General features: G+C 32.4%; 1 protein-coding gene across 4 annotated transcripts in view; it reads right to left on the minus strand.

Annotated features, from left to right (window-relative positions):
* Positions 1–16,917, minus strand: part of LOC108731415 (pyroglutamylated RFamide peptide receptor) — an 86,778-nt gene that overhangs the window by 20,268 nt on the left and 49,593 nt on the right. For all 4 annotated transcript variants that reach the window (XR_001937020.1, XM_018461748.1, XM_018461746.1 and 1 more), the window contains exon 4: positions 4,199–4,320. Coding sequence is in view for 3 of the 4 variants with exons in the window: in XM_018461748.1 (XP_018317250.1) it covers positions 4,199–4,320 (122 nt within the window). In the remaining variant the exon portion in view is untranslated. The remainder of the gene's footprint in view (positions 1–4,198; positions 4,321–16,917) is intronic.

Raw genomic sequence — 16,917 nt, forward strand, 5'->3', positions numbered from 1 at the left:
CTTCGTTTGAATAACTACATGAGCCATCAACGAAGAAAAATACTATCGATTAGGAATACTCGTGAACATATTTCTTCTATTTGACTTCGCTTGTACTTGGTGCTTGTACCATCATTGATTGCGTCACGTTGCTAGATTATTACTAAGGCTAATGAATGTAGAGGCTAAGTAAGCTTTTTTAAGCTGCTTATGCGCGATCTAATTGTTGTACTCGACATTCAACAGATCTATTTGAGATGGTTTCCTCTTATGCAAATGAAATTACGAGCAAATATCAAGTGAGAATTGCTTTTAAAAAAAGAATAAAATTACAATTAGTGACTGAATGCGCGCAAGGTATCCTAAAACACGTGATTCTAAATAGGGATGCACCAGATCGTAAAATTACCGGATACCGGATATCGGATATCCGAGAAAGCAATTTCTTCGAGTCGGATATCCGATCGGATTCCGGGAAAATGTCTTAAACAAAAAGCCCATAGAGAAAAAATTATCATTTTGCAATAATGTATAAGATATTATAGCATTATGAATATGCATATTTATTTTTAGAACATTTGAATAATAAAAAATCAACAATTTAATGATATCAAATTTCAATCGGATATATTCCCGGATACTAATGATATCCGACTATCCGGTCGAATAGTAAAAAAGTGCCGAATACTGGATATCCGATACATCCCTAATTTTAAATGTAATGATAAGCTTGATTTTAAAGAAAAGAAACTTGGAACTCTCTCTCTCTCTCTCTCTCTCTTTAATTTTTTTGGCTATAGTCAATATATTGGAATCATTTCAATTACTAAACATCGTCTACAAAGCCTTATGTAAAATAATTAATATAATATTAAGAATTTTAATCGCAAATATTTAAGTATATGTCTTAAAAATTATTATTAGAAATATATCTCGTGATTAGTACTTTTCTTTATGCAAATATCCCGGAAGTTTTCATAGCCGAGCGTAAATCAGACCTGAAAGTAATGGTTTTTCAATTTCATAGCGAGTCATAACGGGAAAGTGTTTGCGAAGTTGGCTCGATAGCGAACACTATAAATAAAAGAAGTATCTCCGTCTGCCAGTAGATTTATGAGTCTCGAAACTCATGACGAAACTGGGTTGAATCGGATTCTGACACCGTAGAAACTTACTGTTTTATTTTGCAAAGTCGCTTTAATTACTGCGTATTCTTCTCCTCTCCTCTTTTTTCTCGTCCCCGGAAAAAAGGCTGAATACGCATGTTTTATGGAGCTATCCTCTATCTCGAAAGTTTTGCACTACACGAAAGAATTGCGCAAAACAAAACGGTAATTACGTTAAACTACGTTTTAATTAATTTACTTTTTAAATACCAGTAATAAGCATCAATCTTTGTATTAAGAAAATAGAATTATATAGAGTGCTTCAGATCCTTTAAGTAAAATCTCATCAACACTGCTTCTCACGGATCTCTCCGAAAGAGAAAAAAGAGCGAAAGAAAGAAGAAAAAATCCGATAAGGGAACAATGAAAAGAAGAATAAAACGGTCTTGTAACTCAATTTTCAACTTGAAAGCTCAAGCAAGGTATTTTTTACAAACGATTATTATTAGATTACGTGTTTATTAGACAGAATGACCCGAATACATCCGGAAAAAAAGATTGAAACCCCGTACTCGAGACTTTTCTTTCGCGAGAGTCGCAAGATTGTCATCCTTGGATTAACGCCAAGTAGCAGAGTTACTAAGCGTCCGTGGCGCCTGTTGTAATTGCTACACTTGCTCCGCGGTTCTTTTACGGAAATGCAATAACCGTGCCAGACCGTTTGCCGGGGTTGCATAATTAATCTTACCGTGTACATCCGACAGCACCTCGATCGTCGGGATGTCTCGGATAATCTTATTTAAACCCCCGAGACGACGTCGCGTCGGAACCTGAGACGGCATGCAAGGAAAAACGTGGAAAATTCTTTTTATCGCTTTTTTCGGGTTCACGAGGATAACGCGAAGCCAAAAAGGGGCAAACATCAAACCGGTGATTGTCATGAGTTGCTCCGTGGGCGGCGCCAAATTCTCAGATTAACGATGGATATTCAATTTCAAAGTGTTCACGTTGTCGTCATTTAATCGCGAGAGAAAGAGGAAAAGAGAGGGGGGGAAAGAGAGAGAGAGAGAGAGAGAGAGAGAGAGAGAGAGAGAGAGAGGAGAGAGGAGAAAAGGAAGAGCATAAAGATCGTTATGTGGGATGAACACGTCTTCTAAGCGAAATAAAAGAGGCGCCCGCTCGTGACCGAAAGTACAGTTCCTTCCGACGCGATCGTCTCTTCTACCCTTTCTTCTTCTTGCTAGGTTAGTTCTTTCAACACAGCTCTTCTTGACTGATACGAAACAATATAGCTATACAATGTGACGGCGAAAGATTCAGATAGTACATATTACCGCACAATTTTCTATCACATTGTGAATATTAATGTAAAATTATTAAAATTAATTAAACTCCTTTTAGACATTTTTAATGATCAATGTAACGTCAGATTCTGATATGTCTTGCAAACTTTTGTTCCTATTTTATCAATTCTTTCAGTCTTTTTTTAATACTTAGAATACTCTAAAATATCGATATTCCTAAGTTCTTTTTAAGGATCCGAATCTAATATCATGTGTAACGAGAGAGAGAGAGAGAGAGAGAGAGAGAGAGAGAGAGAGAGAATGAGAGAAATTTTCGATGATATTATATAAAATATCATGTTATCTGCGTATAATATTATCTGTGATAATATGACGGCTCACAATAATATTGGATTAAGTAAAAACTGGACATACCAATTAAATGTTGAAATTTTATCTCTGCAGTATATGTTAGAGTTAATATTACCTTGAAATTACGTAATCTAAAAATCAGCACGAAACATGAAATGTGCTGTTTTTTCATAAACGGATTTTATTCGAAATAGTTGGATTAATTTATTTTTGCTTACTCTTTTATGTTTTGATAACAACACGTGATATCGAATTATAAAGTACATTTCTCGCATTTTCATGGCAATTTATGTGAAAACGCACATATGATGTTCACATTTCTACCATCTACACTACACTGTCAGCGACGATCTGTACGTAATGTTTGTTGTTTAAAATCAAATTACGTATTAATTTTTTGAAAGTAACTTTTGTGTTTTTTTTTTATTAATTATGTCGAATTGTAAATAAACCGATTGTGTCGTGTTATTTCACAAATCCTCCATTTACGAAAAAAATATTTTAAATCCGATAATCGAATTTATTGCAGCTTCTTTTCTGCGATGCCTATTAATTATCAAGAAGCTCGATTGCGTGATAAATTTTTTTATAATTTTATTAGAACATTTTATTATATTTTTTATAATTTTAAATTTGTAATGCTGAAAATATAACAACCAAAATACATACATACGTAACAGATATAAAAAAAACAACTCTAATTGAAAAATTTCCTTACAAATCACAAAATGAATGCACATATATGATTAGTGTGCGTGAGTATAATTATGTAAGAAGTCAAAATAACACGACACTAAAAGAAGTAAAAGTATATAACTGCCCTGATAATATTCGTAGGAAGTACAAGGAATGATTGTACAATCAGACGATCCTTCACACGATAAAACAAATAAAGTTCTAATGATAAAAATAAATTAAAGAAGAACAAATTATCTCTAAAAAAATTGTACTTATCAACAAATTCATATTCTTGCAATACAAATTAGAAAGAATTTTGATAAGGATTATTTGTATCACATTCTCTTTAGATTGTACCTACAAAGGGATTTTAAATGTATGTTATGTCCAAAGGACAAACAGAAGGTTCTTACAATAAATACTGAATATTACATCCAACATATGAAAAATATTCACAACATGAGTGTATTTACAATTACACAAACTGTGTAGTAAAATCTTTATATTCTTGCTACAAATATATATTTATCTATATGTAATTATACTGCAATTTAGATTACTCAATATAAATTCTAAGCCGATCACGATTGATTTACGTGATCCTGTTATGGCATAATACTTTACACAAACCGATAGGACGTACTATCCTCGTTGACTCTCGAACGCAAATCCTTTTCTAATACATTCGATACTCGACTTGCTTGCGATTTACATACGATCATAATAACGATGACGTACAATCAATCGTTTGCAGGAATAATTTAGCATGAATAATCTTACCTCTCAATCGACATCGCAGTGAGGGTGACGACCGAGCAGATTGCCGATACGCTCTGCATGTAATGCACCGCTTTGCATAGAAAGATACCCATGGTCCATGTGTAAGAGAACAGTTTCGCTATCTGCAACATAGAAATTACTGTACATGAATATTCGAAAGAGAGAAAGGAAGAGAACCCTCCAAGCCTGAAAGGTTCTATTTACTAAAATTCCCGAGTTGATCACTCCACGTGCCACTTCAACGTAATTATTATAGAGAAAAACATGTAAATGATAATAGGGAGATCTCGCAATTTCTTGAGAGAAATAAGTGTCGGAATCAAAGACAAATTGCGGCAATCAATATGCGCTTCTTCCGGAAAATATCTCCTTCTGTTTTGCCGGCAAGTTTTAAGATTTGAATAACAAAAATGAATAAAAAGTGCCACATTGGGTCAAAATGGGTCTTGGTGCATAACAATATTTTTGTGTAAATTTTACAATTTCCATTTCAAACAAACTGTGCGATTATTTCTTGAAACACAATTTTATACTGAATTGTTATATATATAGTATTGATAAGTCTGTTTAAAACTCTGTAAATAATTTATTATAAAAAATTTCAAGATTTAAACTAACGAGGCAATTGCATATTGCTCGCGATACTAATCATTAATACGCACAATAATGCGTAAGTAGGCATCGAGTGGTTCACCGATGATATTTCCCGAGACGTAATTCGCACTATTCGTGATGATTAAACGTCCTAGCATTGTGCACTCACGCACGCAATTATATCGGGCGAAGTTTCGCGCGGTCATGACTAGAAAGGGGCGCTTTAATCCGTCAAATAGCACGGTAATTGCGCTGGAATATCCGAGTGCGAGTGGTAAGAGCACGCGCAGGCACGTACGTGGTGTGCCCGGGAACGCGGAAGACCGAGATTTCCTCGGCGAGATTTCCTCTATCTGTTCCGGCTTAACCCGCTCCCCGAATCCTGTCCCGCAAATGTTATGTTCCCACGTGTAATGTGCGATTTAATAAACGCTGTTTATGACAATATATTATATAAGACACAGCCGCGCACTGACAATGAGCGGAAAATGATTAATGAATCGGAAAAAAGCGTTCATTTTCATTCCAGGATTAAAGTGTCCACTCCAGAATGATAAAACAAATAAAATATTCATAAACTTGGTTTCGTTCAAATAAAAGATATAAAATTTCACGCATTAATCAACCTTGTATATTTCTCTGTCTCTTTTTTTGGTTTTATTTTCGCTTTGCATAAAAAAAGTACTTAATTATAGATATCTATAATTTTATTTATTGAGTACTTTTTTTTATGCAAAGCGAAAATTTCATAGTTTTCAATTTTTTAATATTTTGTCAAATATTTTATGCGCAATTTTAATATTATTAAAGTGATATTATTATTAAAAAGTATACAATAGCAAATATTAATAAGATAAAAAAACTATAAGAAATACTGAAAAAAACTGAATGTAATTAGAACATGGCGAATTTTTTTTCATTTTTTACCAGAGAAAAGACCATTTAGCCATTTTGCAATTGGGATCGAAATATCACCTCACTGAAAAGCACTTCGATCACTGATAGAGATACGGATTAAATTCGAAACTTCCTTGTCAAAGGAAACCTTTCGGCTTTAATCAACATCCCTTGTGTCAGACGCAGGTGTCTTTGTCGGTTTTGTTATAATCGATTTCTGATGTTAGAGAGAGAGAGAGAGATTTATACACTCGAATCTCGTTAAAAGTCGAAGTTCATTAAATTGTACGCACCACGTAGGTCTCTGTATTTTATTGAATAGATACTTGTGACACATTATGCTAGGATTCTCGCGAAATTCGATACCGGGACGGGGGAAAAAAATACAACGAAAGTACAGCGAAATAAAATTAAATTCTCCCAGTTTCTGCATGATAAGAAACGCATGATGAGAAACGAAATTCCATCAAATTGCTGTGACATTATTAAAATTCAAAAACGAGTATGATTTGAATTCTTCTCTTGTTTCTCATTGAAGAGATTTTTCATTGAAGACAATTTTTCGAGCAACCGAATCGATCCCGCGGCGATACAGCAAAATGAAAAGTATAGCGTCGGCAAATGTAAATAAGACTCGATATAGACGCGTTCTTGAGATATCCATCTCACGTGTGCCGTCGCAATAACGACGAAAAGGAAGCCCGAGGAGGAGCGTGAGAGGACCATCGCTGAGAAAAAGCGAGTCCTCAAGGGGAACTGCACCAGAATAACGTGAGATCGAGCTGGGTTGCGGTCGATGTTCTTTTTATTTAATTTCCTCGAGAGAGAGCCAAGGATTGTGCTCCTCGTCTCTTAAACGCTGACAGACTAATTTTGCCCGTGTTCTCCTTACACGACGGCCACCACTTGCCGTCAAGATGTTCAATTTGCGATCGTACGACAACCCTGATTGCAGCATGACGCGAATCGAGGGAATGCCTGCGAATTTAACGCGAAGGAACGTCATTTCCCTAACATTTAACCGATAATTAGTTCATCACTCGCAGTGAACTTACAGCGAGCATATCACGCGAAATGAAACAAGCATGCACGATAATATCGCGAGCAATGGAAACGAGCGACCTAATTACTAACGTCACTCGTAAGGTGCTACTGTAACAACGCGTCACGACCAGCCAGCAAATCACGGATACGGGAGAAGAAAGGAAAGTGCAAAGAAATGCATTTGCTACAAATATCGCGCGACATGGTAGTGCTCTTTATCGATTTAGGTCATTTATGTCAATGTGAAGGAAACAAAAAAGTAAATAGATAGACAGATATCGATGTTAAAATAAGTTGCCAATGTATCTTTTATTGATTAAATCTGGAGTCGATATTTTATTTGGACAAATTTGATCCATTAGTATCTTTTTCAATTTGATTATTGACATTAGGTAACTTAGTAATTAAGTTTAAAGGAAAATCTTATTAAAATATAATATACTGGGCTATATTAAATGGACTATATTATAGTCCATTTAAAATTATAATTCTATTCAAAAAAATTTTTCGCTAAAGGAAAATCAATTCAAAATTAATTAAAATCTGCTTGTTAAACTTTCGAATTTTATCTTAAATTACTTTATTACGATCAAAATTTAAATACTAATCGGGCTCTCGAAATTAAAAAACAATAATAAAATACAATGAGAGCGTTAACACAGCGCGATAATTGGTGCGCAATTTATACAATAGTCTAATAATATTCACATAATATATATATTAAAATTGTACAGTGACTGTCGATACCAACTTATTTAGACGTTTCGGTTTCTTTCAAACCGTCTTCAGCAAATCGTAGTTCATTATATCTAATAAATTGGTATCAACAGTCACTGTACAATTTTAATATATATATTATGTGAATATTATTAGATTATTGTATAAATTGCGCACCAATTACCGCGCTGTGTTAACGCTCTCATTGTTCGTATATTTTATTATTGTACTTTATTACGGTAACTTTATAAGTATTTCCAATTTTTATAGTAAAGTAAAAAGATTTAGTCAAGAAATAAGTCCTGTGTGTGATAACAAGGAACAATGACATTTCGTATACAATAGCGATTGACGTGTTTAGGGTTAATAACTACGACATAACGATCTCGACTAAGCCGGAAATTGCTCGTATAACCCATGAACTAAAAGATATACAACCATTCGACATACACGGTTTAACGCAATAACGCCTGATATAGGTCGTCACTCGTCCCCAAAAACCGTTTCATACCGGTCCAAATCACGGCAAGCAATAAATAACAAACAAGCTGCTCGGTCTTTTCATTTTCGCGGCATCGACCGCTTATCGAAACAGTCTCGGTACAATTTATTTCTCTCTATTTTCCTTTCTATCCTGTGGCAGACAAAACAAGGATTGCCCATGCTCGACGCGACAATCCGGAATGGCTTCTCGACAATTGCGAAATTCGATATTGTCGCGCAAAGAAAGTAAATTGGTGTGACTCGGAGAATAATTGTTTTCTCGACAGAAAAGTACAGATCTCTCTCTTCTTTTTATTGTTTCTTCTGTTAAAAGATCGAAGCCAAACGTGAAAATACTCGATTTGAAATAAGTAAAGATGTTGCTCGGGACAAATCCTTGCGAAAGGTAAATAATTAACATCACGATTAAAGAGTTAAGAACTAGAATTTACTAAGAATAGATCGAACAGAGATTAAAGTCTGGCGCGAGAATAAATGATTACATATTGTTCCTTTACTTTAAAAGTAGGACAACTAAAAAAAACATGATTTTTAAGTTATTACTATATGAATGAGTTAAACATTCTATCGATCATTAAAAGTAAATTAACCCAAGTTCAGAAAAAAATCGTCACAATACAAAAAGAATAGCTTGATTTAAGGATGAAACGGAAATAACAAAAATGACATTTAATTATATTAAACAAAATTTTTTTGCTTATATTATTTGATTAGTCAATAATTTCCTGTCGAGTTGAAATTTTAATTTTCTCTTCACTCGCTTTAAATTTTCTCTTCATTTACTTTTTCAAATTGTATCATTTATTTTGAACGGAACGCGATATGTATCTTTTAAACTCTTCGATGACTACTTCTAGTGTGACACATTCCGAAAGTTTCGTTTACTTCACCATACCATATAATTTTTTTTATTAATAAAGATACACACATTTGTTTATTACTGTTTTATTTTTTAATATCTGGCGTTTCGATTAAAAATAAATTTATTATAATACATTCATTTTTATGCGATATTTTTACATAATCATGTGGTCAGTGTGTGACAAAACGGTATAGAGTGGCATCAAAGGGTTAATTATATGTAAACATATCAATAATATTCACGATCATCCTGTATTATAAAATAATTATAAAACCACACACAGTTTCGAAATCGCTCGTTCGCTATTTTGTCGCTTGACATCACAGTTTAAAATGATATTTATCGCTATTCTCCAAGATGCGATGCATGCAACGATGCAAACCTATGCAGAAAAATATAAACGAATCTTTTCTTTCAGTAAAAGTCACGTCGCGATATAAAAGGAAATGAGAGAGTAATATGCACATCATATGAAAAGGAGCACATTAGCGTAAATGACTTACTTGAGAGAAGAAAAGAATACGCCGGCAAAATCTTGTACTGTATAATAATAATGTACGGTACTAATGATAATTAAGTGGTACGTTTTTTTTAATTAAAAGTTTAGTCAAGTACTATTTAAATGTCACCAAGCGTAACAATAGAACATACAAAGTAAAAAATATCTGTCTTTCAAAAATATGTGTCTTTCTCTATTCTTAACAGAATAAAGTAATTAATTGATGTCAACATTAAAAACACTGTAGTTAACAAAAGCTCTGTTATTTGACGGACTTTTTTAAATTTCCAAGATCTGTAATAAAAGAATAGCAACCAGAAAGAAAGAAAATTCAGAAATACAGAGAGATAGTAAAAGCTTTATCTGTTATTTAATTTCGAGTCGATTTTACTTAACAGATTTGAGGATTAATTATAATCCTCGAAATAACAGTAGGAATACATGTGTCTAATAATAAAAATTGAAACCTTATTATAGTAAACCTTCTCGATATTTTAACTGACAACGATAGACAAAATATGAGAAAGAACTTTATTGGTAGCTAATCCGTATTACGGAGAAACAATTGGAAAAGATTCGTTTGTTAAACGAGGTGTAACGCAATGACGCGACGAAGATACGAACTTTAATCAAACGCCGTCCCTGGCATACGGGCTGACGCAGCAATTTAGCTTTTGGAAGAATATACCCGCGCAACATCACGTGCATCCGAAACATTATTGATCGGGTGTGCGTAGAATGAGCCTCGTGAAAATGCGGAACACGTAAATAATGTCAGCAGTTTCACAGATGAAACTTTTCATGGTGACGTTGATCGCGATCGCGCGTCAGCAGACCGTGATGAGGCAATAGCAAACAACAACGTGGCCAAACGACAAACAGACAGTTCTATTAACGTCTAATTACCGATAGACATTTGCGCAAATGCCACGTTATCGAATTAATTTTGGAGCGACGCGGTGGTGTAGCTTCGTCGTCGTAATAACAAGCGTTTAAGTGCAAAATGGTGACGATAGCAATAATTAGTTTGTTAATTGCGTTAAGAAGATAAAGCGTAACAGCATGCCTCCGATAATTAAGAAGTGTTCCAGTCTTTAACAAACGATCCCGTTATCTTAGCCGTGTCACTCTAACGAAAGTTTATCGGAAATAAGTATCTCCTAAGTTAATAAGTAAATAAGAATCTCCTTTCTTATACATAAAATAAATACAATGAAAAAGAATGCTTGTAAATATTTATAGGTAAATAACATCTTTTTTCTTCGAGAGAAAAGTTGCCGATATTGTGACACAGTATCTTTTAAAGAAACACCTCTTATTTCTTGGAAACTGATTATTGCGCTTTATTAATACTGAAATTACTAAAAACCATAATCTGTTTAGATAATTAAAAAAATAAACTCAAAATTTATAACTTTTTTCTATATACAAAAGCATACAGCTAAAAACAAATTATACAAGAATAAAATTTTTAGGATTTTTTTTGCAAATATTGCGTAGTTTAAATAACAGTGATTATATTATTAATAATATTACATCATGTTATATGTCAGTAGTTTCTGAATCAGTTTTATTTATATTTTTTCTTTTTTATTTTTTTTTTCATAACATGGTTTTAAATATATTATATAAAGTAGGAGTGTAGAGTAAACCAACACAATCTATTTGTAAGATAGACCCATCACCAAGCTAACTTAATTTTCCCTATCAAAGCTGAAGGAAATTATATATTTATGGAAAAACCCTAAAAAAAAGAAATTATCGCGTTACATGTTTGCGTCTTGGAGAACAGCACAAAGTATAAATTAACAAACTTTACTATTTTCTTGTAGCAAAAAATTCTTCACACAAATATTAAAAGTACACGGAAAAAAAGATATGGTTCACATAACTAAAAATATTTAGTTGTCAGCAATATAGAAACATCCTAGTTACCCATACAGCACAGAAAGTTTTCAGAAATATCTCAGAAATATTTCAACTGAAAAGTGAAACATTTCATAAAAATTGAGAAATATGTCTGCAACATTTCTAAGACAGCTCTGGAATAGCAAAATGTCCGCGATTCTTGCACATGAAACCTTGTTGAAAAATTGATGAAATGTTACAAAAAGAATTTGCAATCTTTTTGAAATATTACCAAAAAGTTTTAAGCTATTTTTAGTACTTTAAAAATGATATTTAAATATTATATATACTTGATTGATACTTAAATAATATTTAATTTATTATGTCGACATAATAAATTTAATTTATTCCATATATGAATCACTTTATCTTATAATTATTACAATACATTATGTAATTAAATACTAATGTAAGAAATACTAATATAATTAAATACTAATTTAAGAAAAATAATATGGATTTAATTAAATGTTGATATCTAAGATAAATAATATATCTCAAATAAAGGTTTTTTAATTGAATAAATAAAGACTGGAATTTAAACTTATATTATGTTATAATTTCTTTTGGATAATTTGAAATGACTTTGGAATAGATTGGTAATGAAGCAGACTGGACTAAAATAAATTACTCGAACTTCGCTCATACGAAGTAATGTGCTAATTTGCGATAACATTCTCGCATGCCTTATACGTCTCTGAATTAGAATAATGGAAGCAATATCGACAGCACATCAAACTGAAAGTCAAAGAGTCATAAACAAAATTATACACGAGCGATGAAGTCAAACCAGAAACGCGATAATTATATCTGATTGTCATAAAGCATACTTCGTCACCATTTCAAATACAGAATCAATTACAGAGTTCATGAATTTATCTACATAATTAGCAATATACGTGTAAATAAACCAAACGTTTTTGCCCAACGATATTAGCTGTTAAATAAACATATAAAATATATATCAAACATCGTATTTTTTCAATAGATTTTAATCAATTTATAACTGATTTTCTCCTCAGCAAAGAATAAGTGGAAACATTTTGGTATTTTTAAGAGATAATTATTTATAAAGCGAAATATTAATAAGTAAATATATGTATTTAGAGAAAACTGAACTTTAAAAGTTAACACAAATGAAGAAACTGTATTCCTCGATTAATTTCATGTGAGTATAATATTTTAACTTGCGCATAATATAAAAGTCGGACAATTGCAATAAATTACAACTAACTTCAAATTTTTATAAACATCTAATTCCTATATTTTAATTTTTTCTGAGCTTTAAAAAAACAAACAACTTAGATTTCTGTCTTTTAATACAGAAATTATATTATTTCTATATTAATCAGAAATTTTCTTAATGTAATCGTTTGTTGTGATTATTTTCACTATACAGCACACAAAGGATTTATCTCGGCATAATAAAGTCAAATTCTGCCACTCACCGTACATTAAATTCATCATCCTATAATATCCTTTAACTAATTCTCATATAAAGACAGTCTAATCCCTGCAAATATCAGAACAAATAATATTTATGTAAACATATTTGGACGTAATAAACAACTAAAATATTGGACTTTTTTATTTACCATTTAAAATTAAAATACAACAAATAAATAACAGCGCGATCATATTGTATCGTGAGAAAAGATAAAATCGAGTTATTCTATGGAAAATACAGGATTAATTTTAATAAAAATATGACGGAGATCGATATTCGTTATAAATTTTCATATTTCAGCGTTCAACATTTTAATAATTGAGTCTGAAATATATTGAAATTCATCTGTAATTTTTCAACTCTCAAAGCCGCAATTTCTGCGGGAATTTTCAAGAAAAATTTATTCTACACCTTCAAACTAGTTTTACACGTGATATCATCTCCAAATCGTCACAAACACTGCCGCACTCTGTACATAATACTTTTGTTGACTCTCTTATCACCGGACACTAGGTCGATGCAGTAAAGAGAGCTTCGAAAGATATCGAGAGCATAGAAAAATATCTCGACGACACACGATACAGCCATCGCGATGCATACGACGGAAGCACTTACATTTGTCGCGAGTCGGATTATTTTGTACCATCAACTTAGGAGCAACGCGACGTGCAGGATGCCGTCGTTAAACATTAACGCAGTGACTTTCAACGAACATCATTGAACGCTCGATCGCTAGCTCAACTTGGGAGCCACGAGAGAAATAGAGAAAGATAAATTGAGAAAGAAAGAGAGAGGAAAGAGAGAAAAGGAGGAGCAAGGAATGCTGGAGATACGTATTCTTGACGAAAATTGCGCCTGCGACACGCTCGATTTGTTTCGGCGACAGCCTCCCTCTTTTCTCGTAACACATACATACGTCTTCCGCCTCCCGCGTGTGCGGATTTATTCATCTCACGGAACACGGCTAAGGACTTTCCGTTCTGTTCCTGACGTGCGTTCGTAAGCTTCTAGAAAATATCTTGACTGCAATATTCATATTCTGCAATGCGCTTTCCTTAATCCTGTTAGGTGTGTATAGCGTATAATATTATGTTTAATCAAACCGCGAATATTAGATCGCCTTTATGACGATTATTGCCACAGTTACATCGCGTTAGGTATATGTACGTACATCTGCAATGCACATCATGTTTAATTGTATCATCCCCATTGAATTGTCCGGTGACGAAACAATATTAAAATATTTTAATTCTTTTTAAGAATATTCTTTCATTATTTTTTTTTGTTTATATTTTTCTATTTTCAAATTTTTGTCTGTAGGAAGTTGTAATGTTGTGCCGGTGTCATTACATAATTTTTTATTTGGATGAAAGCAGCATAAAATATTCGTATAAAATTATGAAAATGTATGCGTTCAAAAAGCAATTTTATAAATGCGTTAAGATGCGCTTACGTTCAATTTTGAATAAATATCGAGGTAATTTTATATTATAAAAATTTTTTTCTCATTCTCATCGAAAAAACGGTATAATTAATATCAACATGAGGGAAAAAAAATATTTTTCGAATTAATTTTTAAAAATTTACTATACACTAAAAAATAGCAAAATATAAGCAGCAACGAGTATGCGTCGAGTCGTAAGCAACGGATCGATAAACATCTTGCAATTGATATCCTGATTTTTCACATTTTATAACTAAATAATGAAATTTACTTTTCGGTTACTTTACTCTTCCAAGTATGTCTACATCATCTAAAATCCTTATAAATCACCACATTAATCCCGACAAATCATTTCGATTTTTCTCTTACTTTGAATACACTACTCTATTATACAATAAGCAAAAGGAATACAATATCTTTCAGGGAAATCTTGTTGATGGATATTTTCGGAATAAATTAAATAAATATTGTGGACGAACTTAGTCAAAGAAGAAGAAAAAAAAGAGATCGAAATGTAAAATAACAATTTTTTTAAATGATCGCCAAGATCCTTCATGTTACTTGAATAGTATTAAAAATTATTTAACCTTCGTAACTACACGGAGAGAATTTTCTTTTAAAATTTATTCTGAAAATATGTGTTGTAGGTAATTATGGTACAATACAATATTTTAAAGATTTTTACCATGCAGTAAAATCGATTAAACTTATTTTATACTTTATTGTAGTTTTATTAATGAATGAGAGAGATTTATATTAAAATTCTTCGAAATATAATGTTGTCCCACGACTGTTATATTTTCAGGGTAAATTCTAAGAAAAAATTCTCTTCGTGTACGATTTTTTATTATGACGTGAATTTAGAGCGCTAATGTATCTTGAATAAATATTTCATTCGATTAATTGTATTTAATTTCGTAACTTATATAAGGCTTGTTGCTAATTACAACAGAGATGTATCAAAAGCAATCGTTTCAGACGTGAAACCTCCGAAATTTCCATAATATTGAATGCACATTTATGATTGTAACATTTAATATTTATGAGCTGCGTTTATATCGCGTTATAACTTTCCTTATATAAATTCATTTCGCGTAACAGAATTTTGCTCCGTTCATGAATTTCTAAACTCAACGCAACCTTGCTAAAAACATTTATGACTCTTTATTGGTGTCGTTGAGAGAATATCGTTAATTATAAGAGATACGACGCAGCTGTGCATAATCCAGCATGACGGGAGATCATGTTAACTTACAGAAATTCTTGGTACCGTACCAGTTTTACAAGACGCGACATCGAGCAAAGACATGTTAATTGAAATCAAATTTTTGCGATCGAAGCGATCCAACGTGAAGCTCACTCGCAATTAGCTAAAAGACGAAATTTCGTTGTATTTTTCTATCGCTATTTTTTCTTCCTTACCTTGTCGGCCAATTTCACGTGAACTTTACGTTAGACCATCTTGCTTGTAAAATTCTATATTAAGTGTTAATTTAATGTAGACACTTCAAACTTTGAACTTAAAACAAGAAATTTTCTTATTAAAGCATATATTTTATGTCTATAGAATCTACAATCAAATTATCGTACAATACGTCGAAAGAATTCTGAAGTGGATTTGAAACTCATGCATCTTCTTGAAAACTTTTTCGATATACCGAGAATTCAACAATTCACAGAAAGGAAAACGTTTCTCTGCTATAAATATAACTTTACGCAGAGAAACAAATCGTAACTCGTAAGTAGATCGTTTTCCACACAGTAAACTTCTCGCCTTGAAAATTTGTACAGATGTTTCAGCTCTCTCGATAATTACCTCAACGTGATGATACCAACGTCTAGCGTGCAAAATCAATATATGCTTGTTCGCGAGCCGATAAACATTATTATTTAGTACAACATGAACTACTCCATCGGAGCCGTCAGGTGAAACAATCCTCAACTTAACAAGCAGCACTCCTGTCGCAATTTGCGCTCGAAATCAGCGGTCGCATAAATAAGGCAGTAATGCACGTTGCGTGTCCGTAGTCGCGAAAAATATTAGCGTAGAACGATTGGTATGCTTAAACGACTCGAGAACAAACATTTAACATTATTTGTCAAGCACCACGCAACATTCTAATAATCTAATCGAAAATCGATTGTTAGAACGTTATCTGCATATCGCGAATTAAATCATACAGGAACACGTTTATTGATTCGAGAATTTAATTAAACGTATATCGTTTAATTAAATGTTATTTAATTAAACATATCTACGTTTATTTTAATTATATAAAATACGACATACTGATTACATCTGATATTATTCTGGCGAATAAACGCTTTCTTTCTCAATACAGAGCAAAAGTTTATCAAAAGTGAGCGAAATCTACGTTAGATGTCTCGCACTATTGTAATATCAAAAGCAAGGAAACTGACGGAAAATAAACTTTTTATCTTATTCTGCATCATTTTCATAAAAATATGTATATAGTAAATAAAAATTTAGAAATCTACTTTTCACTCTAACAAGAAACAATAAGCAATTTATTTAAATCTGACGCGCGAGAAGTATTTTGCAGCTATAAAAAGTGAAAAAAATTCTCTTGGATTACAGAAATTGCAAATTTTTCAATATACGCGCGCATCAGAATTATGCATAGAATGCAAAATAGTACGCGTGAAATACACGTGTAAGGTCGGTATGTAGTCCAGTTTTCGGATCACAAGCATTTTGCATAAAATACCTTAGGTATCAGACATCGCTCCACGCCCACCTGTCGATTTATTTAATATAACTTTCGTATACTATCCAGCATCC

This window comes from Mycetomoellerius zeteki, unplaced genomic scaffold, assembly GCF_001594055.1.
Source record: "Mycetomoellerius zeteki isolate Tzet28-1 unplaced genomic scaffold, Tzet1.0 scaffold126, whole genome shotgun sequence".
In the NCBI taxonomy this organism is placed as follows: domain Eukaryota; kingdom Metazoa; phylum Arthropoda; class Insecta; order Hymenoptera; family Formicidae; genus Mycetomoellerius; species Mycetomoellerius zeteki.